Below are 20254 nucleotides of genomic sequence, written 5' to 3'. Positions count from 1 at the left end.
AAGAGGAGAAAGACCAGGGAAAATTGGTGGTCAAAGCCTTGCAATTGTTGAGAGTCCCGAATACCTACGGAGTGAATTAATGCAGAATACAAGGCTGGACATGGAGATTAGCAAGAGGGTGCAACAGGGTAATACAGTCTACCAGTGTGTTAGAAACTCTGTATGGAAAAAGGAAGTACCAAGGAAATGTAAAGTGATAATGAACAAAAGGTATTATGCACCCATCTTGACTAACACAACTGAGACCTGGAAAATGACAAGTAGGAAGGAGAGTAGAATTCAAGCCAGCGAAATGAATTATTACCTAAGAAGTATGATAGGAAAGACAAGGAAAGAGACAGAGAATGAAGATGTGAGAAAGAAGTTCGGAATGAAAAGCTTAAATGAGAGAATTGACAGGAGCAAACGAAGATGGTTTGGACATTTGAAGAGAAGGGAGGAGAAATGAATACCAAAACAAATGATGGGGATGAAGTTTGAGGGAAAGAGAGGGAGAGGGATACCCAGAACAAGGTGGATCGATTCATTAGAGTGCAACAATGAGTGACTGAATGGGTGGTTATATAAAAATGATACCAGTAAAGAAGTAGAATCAGAGGTTAGGCTTTTTGTGGATGATGTTATTCTGTATAGAGTAATAAATAAGTTACAAGATTGTGAGCAACTGCAACGTGACCTTGATAATGTTGTGAGATGGACAGTAGGCAATGGTATGATAATAAACGGGGTTGAAAATCAGGTTGCGAGTTTCACAAATAGGAAAAACCCTCTCAGTTTTAATTACTGCATTGATGGGGTGAAAGTTCCTTTTGGGATCATTGTAAGTATCTAGGTGTTAATATAAGGAAAGATCTTCATTGGGGAAATCACATAAATGGGATAGTAAATAAAGGGTACAGATCTCTGCACATGGTTATGAGGATGTTCAGGGGTTGTAGTAAGGATGTAAAGGAGAGGGCATATAAGTCTCTGGTAAGACCCCAACTAGAGTATGGTTCCAGTGTATGGGACTCTCACCAGGATTACCTGATTCAAGAACTGGAAAAAATCCAAAGAAAAGCAGCTCGATTTGTTCTGGGTGATTTCCGACAAAAGAGTAGTGTTATAAAAATGTTGCAAAGTTTGGGCTGGGAAGAACTGGGAGAAAGAAGATGAGCTGCTCGACTAAGTGGTATGTTTAGAGCTGTCAGCAGAGAGATTGCATGGAATGACATTAGTAGACGAATAAGTTTGAGTGGTGTCTTTAAAAGTAGGAAAGATCACAATATGAAGATAAAGTTGGAATTCAAATATTAATTTATAGGAAGGGGAGTTATGGATTGGAATAACTTACCAATGGAGATGTTCAATAAATTTCCAACTTCCTTGAAATCATTTAAGAAAAGGCTAGGTAGGAAAACAACAGATAGGGAATCTGCCACCTGGGCGACTGCCCTAAATGCAGATCAGGACTGACTGACTGATTGACTGGCTAGCTGACCGACTGACTGACTGACTGAAACCTGGACTTGGACAAAATGATGGAAGAGGAATCACGGAAGGAGAGAGGAAGGTGGAGAAGTGCCATTAATGCCCAACCCAGCAGGAGCTGGATAAGGGGAAAGGAGGATGATGATATTGCTAATATATGGTAATGTAAATCTAGAGAAAATACTATGAAATAATTTCATCATACCTTGGTTATAGAGTCTAGTCATGACAACATCAAATGGTGTCATACATACTGATATGACTATGCCTCCTACCATGCTGGACACAAATGTATTCAACAAAGGTTTCTCTTGAAAGACCTGAAAAACATGAAGAAATGGAGTGAGTTTCTTGTTAAATAGGAAATACATTCAAGAAATATTTCTTACAATAAGATACTGCAAAAATACCTGTAAAGTAAATGATCAATGAGATGCAAAAGGTATCCACTAATGAGAAACACTGTTAAATAAATAATTCTGCCTTGTCAATACTATTAAAATTTGTTTATTTACATCACTAAATGCCGTACATGTTTCAAGGACCTTAATCGTTCTCTTCTTCAGCGGCCAATCAAACCACCAAACACTTATGGGACTTGATATATCACTACTGGTACCTCGAGCTGCATCAAACCAGTCTATGGACTGATGACTCAAACAACACAACAACCTCAAAATATTTATTATTGAATTTTTAAAAAATAATCTATATAAAATATTTGAAAATTCCTTATACTAATTAATTTAAAATGAAAATATTAGATTTGCCAAACAAATAAATTATAAATATTCAATCTTCTACATAAACTACAATTAAAATATCAGATTTGTCAAACAACTAAAACACTTAAAATTATTTAAAAACCAAATTATCATAAAATAAGCATCTCTTTAAAACACCAATAATATCACTAACGCTAAAGTCTGCATCTACAATATAAATAAAGCCAAAGGAGTTTTTGCACAGTTACGAACAATATGGAGATCCCCTCACATTCACATAATAATGAAGCTAAGAATAATCAATTCAAATGTTAAATTTGTTTTAATGCATGGAAGTGAGACCTGGAAAATGACCAGAGTCATTACCACAAGGTTACAGAATTTTATAAATTGTTGCTTGAGGTACAATATGAGAATATGGTAGCCAAGGACCATCTCAAACAAAGACCTTTGGGAGGCCACAAGTCGAAGTCCCATATAGCAATAGATAATGAGAAGAAAATGGAGGTGGATTTGGCTGCACTCTGAGAAGACCACAAGACTGTACCACAAGGCAGACATTAAGCTGGAATCTGCAAGGTAGTCACAGGTAAGGCAGACCGAGGATTATCTGGAAGAAAACCATCGACAGGGAGATAGCTGGAGTCAAAAAGACATACAGAGAGGTGAAAGCATTGGCAGTAGATAGAACAAGCTGGAGAAATTTCATCGAGGCCCTATGTTCCATCTAGGAATTAAAGGAAATAAGTCAAATAAGTCAAGTCCTTGAGGCTGAAGAAATTTATGTAATGAAAATTACATTTTTTATCTATGTTCTCTTCTTCCTATACTGAATGCCTGGAAGGCATTTCCTACTGTTAGAGGTCACAAGCGTTTAAATTTACATTCTTACTACTTCTGTTTCTACCACTTCTAATTGCATCGCACAGGTGGATTTGGCCCTGTTTTATGGCCAGAAGCCCTTCCCTTCCTGATGCCAACCCTATATGGAGGGATATAATCACTACTGCGTGTTTCTGTGGTGGTCAGTAGTGTGTTATGTTTTCTGAATATGGAGAGGAGAATGTTGGGATATACACAAACATCCAATCCCCAAGTGAGAAGAATTAATCAGAAGCGATTAAAACCTCCAACCCGGCCGGGAATCGAACCTGGAACCCTCTGAACCGAAGGGCAGTATGCTGACCATTCAGCCAAGGAGTCAGACATTTATATTTACATTCATAATATAGCCTAATGAAAACATATCAAGCCACAATCAGAAAGCACTTTCACAAAATTAACCACCAATCGCTGGATATTACAGGCTGAAAGTACACGTGAGTGGTTAAGTGTAAGAGAGAACTGTGAGCCCTAACTTCGAAATAAATAAATAAATAAATAAATTAATTAATTAATTAATTAATTAATTAATTAATAATTCTTATGTATAACTGACTTAACATGATAAAAGTACCAATAATTTCTTTAGTATCGTAACTTCATAACTCACGCAATCTATAAAGACATTTGAGTGACAAGATACCAAATAACTCACATAACTTCCAGCAAAGTAAACTAGGAAGTTCACATCACTGTAGGTACAGTGTGGCCGGATTTTCTATTGCACTACAATTCAAAGAAGCAAGAAATATCACTACATCAAAAATCTAATCAACAAAGACACAGGAAATTCCAGTTCCAAATGTACTTGCCAAATAAATGTGTATGTTAAGTATTCAGCCTGAATGACGGTGCATATTAAATTGCTCCTGATCTAAAAGTATTTATTCAGATATGTATTTAATAATAAAGCAAAACCAGTTCTTAAAAAACATATAAAACATAACTCTAAAATAAAACCTTCTGAAGTGACTGTAATGCTGTCTTGGTCTCCCTCTACTTCTCTTACCCTCCATAACACAGTCCATTATTCTCCTAGGTAAACTACCCTCCTCCATTTGCCTCAAATAACCGCATCAACAAAGCCAGTTTATGTGTTCAGCTTCATCCATCGAGTTCATTCCTAACTTATCCTTTATCTCCTCATTCTGAGTACCCTCCTGTCATTGTTCCCACCTGTTTGTACCAGCAAACATTTGTGCTACTTTCATGTCTGTTACTTCTAACTTATGAATATCACCCAGCTTTCGCTCCCGTAAAGCAAAGTTGGCCTGAAACAAGCCGATGTAAAGATAATTTCATCCGGAAGCTGACTTCCTTCTTACAGAATATTGTTGATCAGGACTGTGAGCTCACTGCATTAGCTTTACTGCACCTTGATTCAATCTCTCTTACTATATTGCCATCCTGGGAGAACACACACCCTAAGCACTTAAAATTATCTACCTGTTCCAGCTTTGTATCACCAATCTGACATTCAGTTCTGTTGGATTTATTACCTACTGACATCAATTTAGTCTTCGAAAGGCTAATTTTCATATCATACTCATTGCAACCATTTTCAAGTTCCAAGACGGCATTACAGTCACTTCAGACTGCAGGCTTTTGGCACAATATGCCATTAAGACCAAGTCGTCAGCATAGACCAGACTGCTTACTACATTTCCATCTAACTGAATCCCTCCCTGCCACTTTATACCTTTCAGCAGATAATTCATGTAAACTACGAACAACAACGGTGAAAGATTATAGCCTTGTCTAACTCCTGTAAGTACCCTGAACCAAGAACTCATTCCAACATCAATTCTCACTGCAGCCAATTGTCAACATAAATGCCTTTGATTAATTTTAGCAATCTACCCTTGATCCCATAGTCCCCCAGTATGGTGAACATCTTTTCCCTCGGTACGCTGTAATATGCGTTCTCTCTATAAAACATTCCTCTCGTAGCATTTTCCAATTACCTGGCGCATACTGAAAATCTGATCCTGACAGCCCCTCTGTGGTCTGAAACCACACTGGATTTCATCTTCCTCTCAACCACTGATCGCACCCTCCCTTCCAAGATGCCAGTGAATACTTTGCCTGGTATACTAATCAATGAGACACCTCGATAGTTGTTGCAATCCCTCCTGTTCCCTTGCTTATAGATAGGTGCAATTACTGCTTTTGTCCAATCTAAAGGTACCTTACCAACACTTCATGCTAATCTTACTACTCTATGAAGCCATTTCATCCCTGCCTTCACGCTATACTTCAACATTTCAGGTCTATTTTCATCTATTCCTGCTGCTTTATGACAACGGAGCTTATTTACCATCCTTCCACAAAAAAAAAAAAATCCGTAATCAGTAAAAAAAATCTTGGCATAGCCAGTTTGCTGGGCAACCTCACTCGTACAAGAAGGACAAGTAAACAGCAAATTATTACTTATGATGGAGAAGTTGGCAGCACTGTCAAATCCATGTGTCCCCCATGAGGCTCCTTACAATTCTATCGAATTTTACATATCTACATCATACAAAACTTCAGCTGTCAGGTTTAATTCATCCATGAAAAATCATGTATTTATTGTTCACGTGAAGATTTTGTCACTCCTAAAACCTGCTACCCAGGGTGCTGGCACCCTAACCCCCTCGAGCTGGCCCTGTGTTAAATGAAAATCATAGTTTAGTGGAATATCAACCATGAGGAAATTACATGTATATATGTTTGGGAGATGAAACATACCTGCGCTTGATTTTGAAGAGCAGAACCTGGTGATGACTATGCAAAAATTGAAGAATCTATATTTTATCATTCTGCCACTTTTGCAAATAATATTAACTCTTTCGCTACTGGGAGCTTTTTACTGAAAATTGGAGTAAAATATAAGTAACACAGTCTGTGGTATTTCACCGTAGTATAACCATAAGTTCTTCATATAAGATAAAAGTATCTAAGCTAAAGTTTCATCAAGGTGCCCAGGACTCTGAAGAAAGTAAGAGTAGTAGGCCTACATAAAAGACACAATCACAATAACATGGTTTGTTAAATAAACTGCAGGTACATAAGAAATCTGCTGGCAGCGCGACCTAGACGTAGTGTGCCTGCCTCTTATCCAGAGGCTCTGGGTTTGATTCCTGGCCAGATCAGCGGTTTTGCCCGGATCTGAGGGCTGGTTCAAAGTGCATTCAGAATACGTGAGAGTAATTGAGGAGCTATCTGATGGTGTGATAGCGGCCCCAGTCTAGAAAGCCTAGAATAACAGCAAAGGGGATTTGTCACGCTGACTCCATGTTACCCCGTAACCTGCAGGCTTTCGGGCTGAGTAGCGGCTGCTTGATAGGCCATGGCCCACCATGGCTGTAGCACAATGTGGTTTGGATTTTACATAAGAATCAATCACAAACTTGCAGACCAACAACGATGTCTATGAAGCTACAACTGTGTTATGGTTTTAAGGATCCACCTGTCAATTAGAAGTCTATCCTCTCAGAATAGTATTATATGTATAAAATTGTACCATAATATAATTTAACTCAGGAATATACCAATCAAAATGTAAAAAGAGATTTACATTCATTCTTAAATAAAAAACAATGTATGAGTCAATATTATAAACAAAGGAAATCCTAAATTAAAATGTACTTCTAAAACCATTCTGAAACAACGGCTATAATTAGTTAGCATAAGATAGTATACATATAAAACTGAGGATACTTTTGATCAAGGTAATGTATATCTTATATTTGACATCCAAAATATAGGTACCAGGAGATTGAATTATTAAAATTGTTGAAAATCCAAATTTCAATTAATTCTGTTGCAAAGAAAAGTAATATTTATAGTTGACTTTACCACACCAGGACACCAGAACTCCCTAAAATAAAGGTATGACAAGCGGTGAACTGCCATTACTAATCCATAAACACAAGACAAATAGGAGACCAGCTTGATGGCTACTACAGAAAGCAGTGAACACAAGCGAGTACTAAAGCCTGTAAGTACCAAGCAGTAGTCTCTTCCATTCCATGCTACCAGTATAATGAGTTTGATCATTTGTTCAATTTCCATCCTCACTTTTCCTCAGGGGGCTGACAATTTTTTATTCTAATATTTTACAGCATCCATGACTCTATACAAAACTTTTGCATTAAATCAAATAGCTGTCAACAAAACTGATTTTAAAATTTACATTTGAAAACACTTTCTTAAATTACCTTGTACTGTACGAGATATTCTTTACAAGTTGAGAAGCTGATTAGTTGGGTGGCAGAACCAATTGCTGCTCGTGGCATTGCACCCAGAACTCCCCGCCAAAGTCCTAAAACGCCATGCTGGCGGTAAATACTTATCAATCCTTTGGTCATGCTTGTGTGACCATGTTGGTGACCCACAGCGACGCCGGTGGCAGCTTGCGACTGGAGATGTGTTTTAACCTAAAAATTATAATGAAAACAATATAGTGAATATACACCCATCAAAAAAAGAAGCATATACCAGATTCTGCTGTATTGAGCTGGAACCAATACAACATTATTTAATGTGAATCTCAAAATAGCAAACACAAAAAAATTTAAACTTCTTGGTATCTTTGGACACGATATGAAAAGAAAATGCTCAGTATACGACTAAACCAAAAAAATTAAGAAACATCCTCAGTTAGAACATCACAAATTAAAGCTAGCTTGCAATGCAGTCACAGTAGTTGTTTTACGTCACACCGACACAGATAAGTCTTAAGGCATCGATGGGACAGGAAAGGGCCAGGAGTGGGAAGGAAGCAGCCATGGCCTTAACTAAGGTACAGCCCCAACATTTGCCTGGTGTGAAAATGGTAAACCATGGAAAATCATATTCAGGGCTACTGACAGAGGGGTTCAAATCCACTAACGTATCTCCTGAATACTGAATACTCACCGCACTTAAGCGATTGCAGCTATCCAGCTCAGTGCAATGCAGTCACATGAGTCAATAACATACTGGTCGCCCACGAACCCTGAGACACTCTTGAATACCAAATCAGTGAGCATTTTTTGAAGCAAACAGTCCCACTCTTCATTATCAGCATCTTTTAGGGCCTGAATCATTAGTGGTGTAACCTCCAATCTGTTGGTGATGTTCTACTGAGAATTATTTATTGTAGCATTCTCCTCTTGCCCTCCATATGCAGCATATGGAGTTGTCTTCATGGTAAACCAATTTGCACTTCACCAGTGAACAACATTCTGGTCCTCTTATTTCGTGTCCAAGTCTGATGAGCTCCACCCCTTCGAACGTGAACCACCCAGTGATGCCATTGAAATGAAGGAGTTTTGAGGGTTCTTCTTGAACCAAAGTGATTATTTTGATGTAATATGCCATAGGCACCATACAACAAAGCATTTTAGGGCACAGTGCATAAAAGCAAGGCACACTGACAAACTTGCTTGGACGTCACCTTAGCTGATTTGTTTACCAGTTGTGAGTCAAATGCCCCTAGCTGTGAGGAAGGAAGGGTTGACATGATTTAAACAATGCACATATTATCTAACTATAAACGAAACAAATATTAAACATTGGTGGGTGAACTGCACATACGCTCATCTTTTTGGATGAGTGTATCATACACAATTGTGCAGTTCCTGAAAGAAGGGTATAAATGAATTTTACATAAATTCATAAAGATAATGGGAGGTATAAATGAGATATATGATTTTTAATGTGAAGAGACAGAATGGGAAGTAGATGATGGGGTCCCTACAAATATAGCAGAATGATTGATAGGAATGTATGTGTTAATCATTTTTTATCACAGGCACCAGTAAACTGATGGATACAAAATAAACCATTAAAAAAAAATATGGAGCAAGTGGCCACACTGTTTGGGTCTTGTAGCAATCAGCTTGCATTCGGAAGATAGCGGGTTCAGCCCTGAATATGGTTTTCTGTGGCTTCCCATTTTCATACCAGGCAAAAGCAGGGCTGCACCTTAATAAACGCAACGGCCGCCTCCTTCCCACTCCTAACTCCTTCCCCTACCATTGTCATCATAAGACCTATCCATGTCGGTGCGACGTAAAGCAGATTTAATGTCAAAAATTTCATTTTTGGTCCATATTGAATCGAGATTTTCATTAAGAACAGCCATGGGTTCACCAGCATTCGGCATTTTAGCTAATATATACTTAGATTTCCTAGAATACACAAAAATAGAGAAAGACAAGAAATTGAACAATATACTCCTATGAGGCAGATTAAAAAACAACTAAAACAGATATTCAAAAACACAACCTTTTTGCTAACTGAGAGTGAAAAAAAAAAAAAAGCTTATCAATATGAACCCAGGACTACAGACCGTCAAAGCGCAACCCAAAATCCATAAAGATGGAGTTCCTATACATCCTACAGTAAATTTTAGATGGAGCCCCCTCTATAAAACAGCGCAATTCATCCAACAATTCCTTACTAAACACTACACTTTTCAAGCAAACCAATCCGTTAAAAATACCTTAGAATGAATTAAACAATTAGACAACTTTAAACTGTAACCACATCATGCAATGCATTCATTCAATATTACCGATATGTATACAAATATTAAACCAGAAAAAGTTTTACCAATCATTCTAAAAAAACCTATGTACTCATAGCCAACTTAGCCAACTTGAAATAGCTGACTTCATGACCCTTCTGAAACTTCTAACCAACAGTAACTACTTTAGGTTCGACAAGGTAACATACAAACAAGACAGCCTAGCTATGGGTTCACCAGCATCTGTCATTTTAGCTAATATACACTTAGATTTCCTAGAATATACAAAATTAGAGAAAGACAAGAAATTTAACAATATTTTCCTATGGGCCAGATTTGTAGATGATTTATTATTATGGACCAACGTACTACTGGCGCATCTACTACCCTAGCACACCTTAATAATATCGATCCAGACATCAAGTTCACAATAAAATCTGAGGTTAATAAGGCCCTTAATTTTTTAGATTTTTAGATTTATTGTGTTTTGTATTACTTTTGTATTACTTCCTGTGCTTACTTGTAATATATCCTGTGTATATATCTGTACATATTTTTCTACTTATACTCCACTGAACTTTCTTTTTACTGTGTTTTGTCTATACTTCTCTACTGTTATGTAAAATGGTATTTCCGTTAATAAAGTATTACTACTACTACTAGACTTCCGTTTTCTTTTAAATACAAAATTTATAGAAAACCAACACACACTGCTATTGCCATTAAACAAGACTCCGTACACCCCCCTAACCATAAGCATGCTACCTATAATAGTTTGATAGACCGTGCCTTTAACATTCCCATGTCAAAATCAGATTTAAATAAAGAACTTAACACTATACGCACCATTGCACTCCACAACGGCTACAACCATAGTTTTATTATACATAGGCCTATAATATATAAGTTTAAGCACCGACTGAAATCCAATTTACAAAAAGAAACAACTAGATCAAAAATTTATTCAACCTTTACATTTAATCCTGACATTTACAGAATAACAAACATATTTAAGAAGAAAAATATCAATATCTCCTTTAGAACCAATAATATAAATCTTGACATATTTCATAACTCTAGCCTAGTTAATGTTTCTAACCCCTTCGATAAATCAGGTGTCTACATATTTCACTGTAACAACTGTGTCAGCACATATATTGGACAAACAGGAAGATCCTTTATGATCGGATACAATGAGCATGTCAATGCTATTAAATACAGGAGATTTTCGGCGATAGGGCAGCATATAAATGACTACAAACATAGCTTTCATGATGTTAATCACGATATAGATATCATCGAAATAATAAACAAAGGCCCTTTACTTGACTTAATGGAGCAATGTTTCATTTTACTAGATCAATATATTAACCCTAACTACAATCTTAACGACTTGTCCGAAAAACCTACAATTTTATTTGATACACTTATTTCTGTAATTAATAATCTAAAAGTACCAAAAGATCAATCAGTATACAAAATAATACGTAACACACTAGCCTACTACCCCCACCATAATCCACGTCCTCCTGACCAATGCCCTCCAGCTAACGCCACCACCCCTTCCCCTACATAACATGCTCCGCCTCTCTGCTAGGGCATGTGGTCTGTTGTCTGTCATTTCGCAAGGCAGTTCCTCTTCAACTTTAGTTTCGTCAACTTGGTGCTCGAGGTGAGTCTCTATTTACAAAAGGATTTCCTCCTTGTCTCCGCTTCCGTCATGCTAATACACAGTTTATTTTCTTCTTTTAGGTCCGTCTTGGTTCGAGATCTTTCTAGATCCACAAAAAATTCTTCTGAACATATTGTTTTTTCAAGAAATCTCGGCCATCAATCTACAATTCTCAAATTTATGCACATTTATGGATACAGCTATCAAAATATAAGATCAATATTATGTGACACATATACTAATATAATTTAATTTACAGTATCCACACAAGATATTAGTCACTGTACTCTAGATACTATCAAGGCAAACTCGAACATTCTACACAGGTCACTAACATATATTCTATGAGGAATTGTTTTTATCAAAAAATTGGTGTGGTAATCTGATTTTCCCTCATGTATAATGACTTTTAATATTCTAATCAGCCAATTTTACTGTGTGTTAAATATAATATAAAATGTTTATAATTTGATAAGGCCTATTGAATGCCTTTAATGTCCAATTAAGATATATTTTAGCAAGAATTTTTTGCAAAAACTCAAAACTGTGATCAACCTTTATTACATCTACAAGAAATTTGACACCATTTATTATTTTTATACTCAAAAGATTGGATAATATTTATGACTTGTATTGTATCTCATAAGAATTATTCTAGTCTTTGTATTTGAAACTAGCAAGATACCCGTGCTTCGCTACGGTATTATACTGAAATTTATAATTGAATGCTTATTGTTTTATATATAATCAGCTGAAATTCGCGATTTGACTGGTTTTCTGAGAGAATCCGCCAAATTTCGCGATCTGACTCTTTTTCTAATAGATTACGGCAAGTTTCCTCCCATTTTTCAATCTTTCTTTCCAGGAATCGATTTCGTACTTCCTGGGCTAGGTCCAGGTATTCCACCCGGTCAGTTGGGTCCCTAAATCTTTGCCATCTTTTCCTATAAGCATTTTTAATATGGATCAAATCCTTGAGGAGATCCTTAAAAGTAATAAACTTCATTGTTAGGTTCCGTATTGAGTTGAGACTATGCTTAAAGTAAATACAAAATTTTTTTATATTCCACATTTGATGTTTTTACAAAAACATTACAATGATATTAAAAGGTACTGTTTCGGTCCACTGTGGACCATCATCAGCCTAGCCAAATTACAACAGTAAAAGACATAGTGATAAAAATAGTGTGGAGAAATGAGAGAGGATCTAGAAGGATGGGATGGTGGTGGAATGACAGATAAGAGTGAAAAAAACGTATTTGCGAATAATGATAAAAGTAACAGAAGTGTTCACAATGACAAGTAAAATCTTGTGAAGTCATGTAAAAACTCTTGATGAGATAGTCTTTGGTTAGCAGTTACTCCTGTGTTGCACGATTGACATATATAACTACGTATATGCTTCTAGAAAGTTGTAGATGTAAGTTCCACTTTTGCGTACAGATTTTACTTGTCATTGTGAACACTTCTGTTACTTTTATCATTATTCGCAAATACGGTTTTTTCACTTTTATCTGTCATTCCACCACCATCCCATCCTTCTAGATCCTCTCTCATTTCTCCACACTATTTTTATCACTATGTCTTTTACTGTTGTAATTTGGCTAGGCTGATGATGGTCCACAGTGGACCGAAACTAGTACCTTTTAATATCATTGTAATGTTTTTGTAAAAACATCAAATGATTTTTTAGTATTGAGAAGGTGGAATATTAAAAAAAAGTTTGTATTTACTTTAAGCATTGAGGAGATCCGGCGTGGTTTCGTCTTGGGTGCCTTGGCGGTACTGAACCCGCAGCCGGACTGCATTCTTAATCATTACCCATCCAGGACCCGTTACCAGCGCGGTCCGCACATTTGGCGACGGTCCAGAACATTATTATTATTTTTATTATTATTATTATTATTATTATTATTATTATTATTATTATTATAGATGTTCTGGACCCCATAGCAAGATGCAAGACCGCTACTTGGCAGTAAGTTACATCTGCTGCCATTGTCATTGTTGACATTGTGACCAGCACCATTGTCGCGCGTAGGCAAGTGTGCGGGATTTCCGGCAATACGAATGACACACTTCCATGTATTATTGACCTTATTATAGAGGTGAACAATTGGATGGTCAATCTCATTCCTATTGTTTATTTCAAAGGTGTTTAAATTTTTATTTATATGCCAGGAGAATCTACTGTAATCTAAGAACGTTCTCCGAAGAAAAAGATGGCTCTTGAAAACGAACCCAGGAAACCGGGCTTTACATTAAAATGGGTGTATTGAGACCACTTTTTAGAACTGTGTACAAATATGGTATCAGATTTCCTGTAACACCCACAGTTTTTATGTAATTACGTAATTTTCCTTTTTTTTAAATTTGCGCATAACAATGTGCACTGATCGATAAAATATGTACATTAGAGTAATTGAAAACGATCAATTGCGGTAAAATCGATAGTCTGATGTCTATGTTTACAGAGAAACACTGCAACTGGTTTAGTTTTGTTTGGAAACATGCTCTAAATACCTATTTAATACATATTACAAGTGCAAATCAGTCTACAAATGGCGAGGACCTCAAGACGACAGTGTGTAAACAATCCCAACTCCTTTTGTTTCATTTGCAGCTCACTGACTTTGAAATCAAGAAGAGAGAACATAACCTCATTTGTAAAGAAAGCTTACCTGGCATATTTCGGTGTCAAGTTAGGCGACCAAGATAAAAGGTTTGCGCCGCACAGTGTGTGTCATACATGTGTTACGAGATTAAGAAAATGGACTCAGGGGAAGCAGAAGTCGTTACCTTTTGGAATTCCAATGGTGTGGAGAGAGCAAACAAATCACACCGATGATTGTTATTTTTGTATGGTAAAAGTTGAAGGCCATAACAAGAAAAGTATTAAAAGCATTGCATATCCAAACCTGAAATCAGCAATCAGACCTGTACCACATGGACCTGACATTTCTGTGCGTAACCCACCAGCAACCCTGCAATCATCATCGTCATCATCATCATCATCGTCTGGTTCTAGTGACAGCGATGAAATCTTGATAACCACAGAAGAGCTACAACCAGAGTTGTTTACTCAATGTGAACTAAACGACTTGGTAAGAGATCTGGGTCTCTCAAAGGAGTTGTCACAAATGCTGGGTTCTCGTTTAAAGGGGAAAAGACTGCTAGCTCCAGGTACAACATTTTCCTGGTACCGAACAAGAGAAGAAGAATTTCGTGAGTACTTCACTGAAGAGGGTCCTCTTGTTTGCTGTAAGAACATTGAGGGAGTAGTATCAAAATACGGAATTACATACAACAAGAATGAATGGAGGTTATTTATCGATGGAACCGTAAACAATATCAAAGCTGTACTCTTACACATCACCAATAAGTATGGTTCGATACCTGTAGCGTATTCTTACGTCTTGAAGGAAAACTATGAAACCCTTGCAATTTTATTAACAGCAATTAAGTATTCAGAGCACGAATGGATTGTGCGTGGTGATCTAAAAGTTATAGGAATGCTTCTTGGACAACAGTCAGGTTACACAAAGTATCCATGTTTCCTCTGCCTGTGGGGCAGCCATACACGTGATGCACACTGGGCTAGACAGGAATGGCCATCTAGAACAACAATGGATCCAGGAGACAAGAATATAATAAGATCATGTTTGGTGAAACGAGAAAAAATCATTCTGCTACCTCTCCACATTGAACTAGGGATCATGAAACAGTTCGTAAAGGGATTGAATAAAGATAGTGACTGTTTTAAGTACATCTGTCAGAAATTCTCCTTCCTGTCTGATGCGAAACTAAAAGAAGGAATCTTTGTATGACCACAGATACGGAGCCTTACGGCAGATGAACAATTTGAGATGTTGATGACCTTTGAGGAAAGATTGCCTTGGATAGGTTTCAAGAATGTGATAAACGTTTTTTTGGGGAACAGGAAGCACCCGGATTACAAGAAAATAGTACAAGATATGTTGATGGCTATGAAAAATTTAGGTTGTAATATGAGTATCAAACTACATTTCCTTCATAGTCACCTCGACTTTTTCCCTGAACACTTAGGAGATTTTAGTGAAGAACATGGGGAGCGGTTCCACCAGGACATGAAAGAGATAGAAACACGTTATCAGGGCAGGTGGAATGCTGTGATGTTAGCTGACTATTGCTGGTCTATGAAGAGGGACAATCCGGAGTTGCAACACGTCAGGCGATCACAAAGATCACACTTCCGCAGCAAAAGGAAGAGAGTTTAAGTCATGAAAATTGTATCCTGGACTTGCCATTTGTAGAATTTAATTTTATATGTTCACAAACAACGTAAATAATAAATTGTTTTCTGGATTATTTTTATTTTAAGTTATAGTTACTTTACTGGTGTTTAATTCCCAAACTTTGCTGTAAGTGATATTATAGATTAAGTAAATACTTAATTTTAAATTCTGTAAAATCCTTACGTGATTCATAAAATTTGATTTCAGATTCATAAACAGCAGGCAAAACTACATTACAATCACCCATCAAAACTAAAAGCCTTGAAAAAAAATTTCATTTTGTAACTCAGTGTTACAGGCAAGTCAGTTTGACATGTATTGCATGTAAGCTTTAGGAAAGCATTCTTTCTGATTACTTTAGATATATTTGCAAAATCACAACCTGGTTTGATAGAAGACAAAATTCAGTGAAAAAAGCTTAATACAAAACACAATTAAATCTAAAAGATGTGTTAAACCTAAGAAGAAAAGAAATGAAAAAACAAATGATACAGATGGAAACGAACAATAAGTGCATATAGCGAGGTTGAGGACCTCTTAGTCCATTTTTTTTCAGTTTTATAACAATTTAAAGCAGGATGAAATCACTGTGTCGAAAATTCAGGCCTACAGTCTGCCTTTGTAGAAACACCACCACCATGAATGGCTATGAAGGGAGCGAAAAATTTTGAGAAATCAAGCCTGAGAGGAGACAACGTGCAGGCGAAATGCATGCAACAAGTGATGGGAAATGCTGATGAAATTTAAAACTTTAGAACAGCACCATTCTCAATTTCTTTTCAATGTAGCGGTTCCGTTCTCATCGATTATTGTTTCACAGTATTGGCTGGTTTGTTTGCCTTATTTTAAAAAGGGTTGGGATGGCCGCAGTAAAAATTGAGAAGCTGAGTTAGAGAAGATGACAGGTGCATGGTAAACTGTAAGTGACCATAGTGGAAATTCTCATTGCAGGCCTCGACCTGTTAGGGGGAAATATATATTTTCATATCCTGGAAAGATGCTCTGCAGGGGTACTTGAAGGAATATCAGTGTTTAATTTTAAAAACATCCCCAGTAGTGGTGGATATTGTGTTTTGTGATGTTCTGAAAATATTGGATAGGTAAGAAAGTATCTCATCCAGCACCAGTGAAGCTACTGGTTCTGCTGAAGCAGATCTGGAAAAGTTAACTTAATCATCACTTAACTTTTTCCTGTTTCCACTCCCATGTGATGTAGCTTATACTGACAACTAGAATGTAATGATTACAATTTTATTTCAAGAAGTAATTTATGAGTAAAAATTACATTTTATAACAAGTAACAATTACAGGTAAAAATTACTAAAAGTGTATTTATTACAAGTAATTTGATTACTTTTACTCGCTTACTTCCCAACTCTGATTACCAGGTATGGCTAGATAGACAGAAAAATTAAAAGAATAAATTAATCTGCAATCAATACATTACAAACAGAATTTATTATTCTCCATTTCCATTTTTCTAGAAAAAGTAAACTTCGATTACATGGCAGATGTAGAGAAGTTTTTTTCCCTTCTTCTTACAATTTGCGTTATGTCTCACCAATACAGATAGGTCTACAGATAGCTGCTACAATTTCCTACTTGGGTTTTCCCTTGTTTACACCATTTTCTTAACGGATATTCTTCTGATTTCTCATGTTAGACTGTTTAGTTCTTGTACATCACTCTTGCCCTTCATGTAGGGTACAAAATCTCAGTAGGGGGGTTCCCCCACCGACGATTTTGTATCAAAGGTTCCTTCCCACTAAAATTGCCGAGGAGGTGAGGTAGGGGGCTTTTTTCATTATATAATAATGATGAAAATGTAGAAAATGCAGAAATTAATGCTTTTTACTGTGCGTATTTTCATAAAAACATCAGCAATAATCCACATAATGTAGAAATAATAAGACGACTGCAAGATCTTGAACAATAAAGCAACTCCACACCAGCAGCCTATTATTTATGTTTCACTCTGGCAAGTCCATCTGAAACCCGGGCAAAAATATAAATATAACTTACTTGAAGCTCTTGAAGAACAGAAGTAACTTGAGCTTACACCACTCCTGTACTTCTTGGAGAGGGTGAGTTTCCAATAGGTAGCCAATAGAACAATATTCACTTAAGGCATGTACAAACTGACAAATTTGTTCAGTCACCACTTAGCCCCAGCAGAGGAAGGTTCCACTAATAAATCAATAAATCAGGACAAATCACACCTCATCTGGCCCTTCTTAAGAAAGGGACAGTCTGTCACAGACTTCTGAGCCAATTTTCTTTCTCCTTCGCAGCATCGATTTTGCTCTTACTCTGTAGAGTAGCCCTCTCGTCTGGATTTTAAACAAACTTGTTAGACATTACCACTACCAAGCCCGCCAGTGGTGCCAGTCTGCAACCTGCAAGCTTGTATATGGTAATGAACAGACAAGGTCGAGCATCTAGAAATGAAATGCTCACTAAAAGGTAAGAATACTTTAATTACTAACTTCTTTAAAACTGGTTATGGTAATATACAGTCACTACCAGTCCTATGCAAGATCAATCAGTGATATATGAAGATGATGTGCAGTAAAAATCCAATAATAAGCCCTAAAGATGATTAAGTGTTATGGCGTCTCCGAAAACCGTAAAATTAGTTAGTGGGACATTAAACAAATATTATTATTATTATTATTATTATTATTATTATTATTATTATTATTATTATTATTATTATTATTATTATTATTATTATTATATACACTGACTGACAGAGCAAATGCAACACCACGAAGGAGTGGTCAGAACTTTATGCCAATTGCAGGGTAGACTGACGTCACTGAGGTATGCTCATGATGTGAAATGCGCCGCTGTGCTGCGCACGTAGCGAACGATAAATGGGACACGGCGTTGGCGAATGGCCCACTTCGTACCGTGATTTCTCAGCCGACAGTCATTGTAGAACGTGTTGTCGTGTGCCACAGGACACGTGTATAGCTAAGAATGCCAGGCCGCCGTCAACGGAGGCATTTCCAGCAGACAGACGACTTTACGAGGGGTATGGTGATCGGGCTGAGAAGGGCAGGTTGGTCGCTTCGTCAAATCGCAGCCGATACCCATAGGGATGTGTCCACGGTGCAGCGCCTGTGGCGAAGATGGTTGGCGCAGGGACATGTGGCACGTGCGAGGGGTCCAGGCGCAGCCCGAGTGACGTCAGCACGCGAGGATCGGCGCATCCGCCGCCAAGCGGTGGCAGCCCCGCACGCCACGTCAACCGCCATTCTTCAGCATGTGCAAGACATCCTGGCTGTTCCAATATCGACCAGAACAATTTCCCGTCGATTGGTTGAAGGAGGCCTGCAATCCCGGCGTCCGCTCAGAAGACTACCATTGGCTCCACAGCATAGACGTGCACGCCTGGCATGGTGCCGGGCTAGAGCGACTTGGATGAGGGAATGGCGGAACGTCGTGTTCTCCGATGAGTCACGCTTCTGTTCTGTCAGTGATAGTCACCGCAGACGAGTGTGGCGTCGGCGTGGAGAAAGGTCAAATCCGGCAGTAACTGTGGAGCGCCCTACCGCTAGACAACGCGGCATCATGGTTTGAGGCGCTATTGCGTATGATTCCACGTCACCTCTAGTGCGTATTCAAGGCACGTTAAATGCCCACCGCTACGTGCAGCATGTGCTGCGGCCGGTGGCACTCCCGTACATTCAGGGGCTGCCCAATGCTCTGTTTCAGCAGGATAATGCCTGCCCACACACTGCTCGCATCTCCCAACAGGCTCTACGAGGTGTACAGATGCTACCATGGCCAGCGTACTCTCCGGATCTCTCACCAATCGAACACGTGTGGGATCTCATTGGACGCTGTTTGCAAACTCTGCCCCAGCCTCGTACGGACGACCAACTGTGGCAAATGGTTGACAGAGAATGGAGAACCATCCCTCAGGACACCATCCGCACTCTTATTGACTCTGTACCTCGACGTGTTTCTGCGTGCATCGCCGCTCGCGGTGGTCCTACATCCTACTGAGTCGATGCCGTGCGCATTGTGTAACCTGCATATCGGTTTGAAATAAACATCAATTATTCGTCCGTGCCGTCTCTGTTTTTTCCCCAACTTTCATCCCTTTCGAACCACTCCTTCTTGGTGTTGCATTTGCTCTGTCAGTCGGTGTATAATTCGCTTGGGCCATCAAGGACCACGTTAAGTCTTGTTGCATTTGACACTGAACTTGGCCTTCTTTAGAGCCCAAATTTCCCTCATTCTTTGTGAGTGGGCCTGCTTACGCTCCTCTGTCCAAGGGGCACCGTGTCTTCTCTTCGGTTTCTCGTCTCGGTTTAGCCCGTTCATCAATATTTTCTTGCGGAAGAGATCTCTGTTAAGGGCGTCTTCAGCTGAGATATGTAGCATTTGCAGGTCTTCTTTGGTATTTCTAAACCAGGGAATTGTGGTTTTGGGGTTTGAATCAAAAAAGTGAAAGATTTCTTTAGTTAACTTTCTTCCATCCATTCTTTTCAGATGACCGTAAAATCGTGCCCATCTTTTTCTGATTGTGTCGGTAATTTTCCCTATATTGCTGTAGACTTCCTTGTTGGATCTCTTTTGATGGATTCCATTTCTGTACTTTGATCCCAAGATTCCGCTCACAATTTTGCGTTCTTTTTTCTCCAGTTCTTCAAGGAGTCCTTTGTTGGCATTTAGAGACAGGGTTTCGGCTGCATATAGAACTACTGGCTTCAGAACTGTTTCA

At 38.1% G+C, this 20254-nt stretch overlaps 1 protein-coding gene across 1 annotated transcript in view; it reads right to left on the bottom strand.

Moving 5' to 3' along the window:
• Positions 1 to 20254, bottom strand: part of LOC136864059 (solute carrier family 25 member 35) — a 100969-nt gene that overhangs the window by 22586 nt on the left and 58129 nt on the right. The window contains exons 2-3 of the mRNA XM_068226147.1: positions 7280 to 7498; positions 1676 to 1790 (exon numbers count right to left, since the gene is read on the bottom strand). Coding sequence (XP_068082248.1) covers positions 1676 to 1790; positions 7280 to 7498 — 334 coding nt within the window. The remainder of the gene's footprint in view (positions 1 to 1675; positions 1791 to 7279; positions 7499 to 20254) is intronic.

Source organism: Anabrus simplex, chromosome 2 (genome assembly GCF_040414725.1).
Source record: "Anabrus simplex isolate iqAnaSimp1 chromosome 2, ASM4041472v1, whole genome shotgun sequence".
Lineage (NCBI taxonomy): Eukaryota > Metazoa > Arthropoda > Insecta > Orthoptera > Tettigoniidae > Anabrus > Anabrus simplex.
The sequence above is the reverse complement of the archived record's forward strand: the minus strand, read 5'-3'. Positions and strand labels throughout refer to the sequence as shown.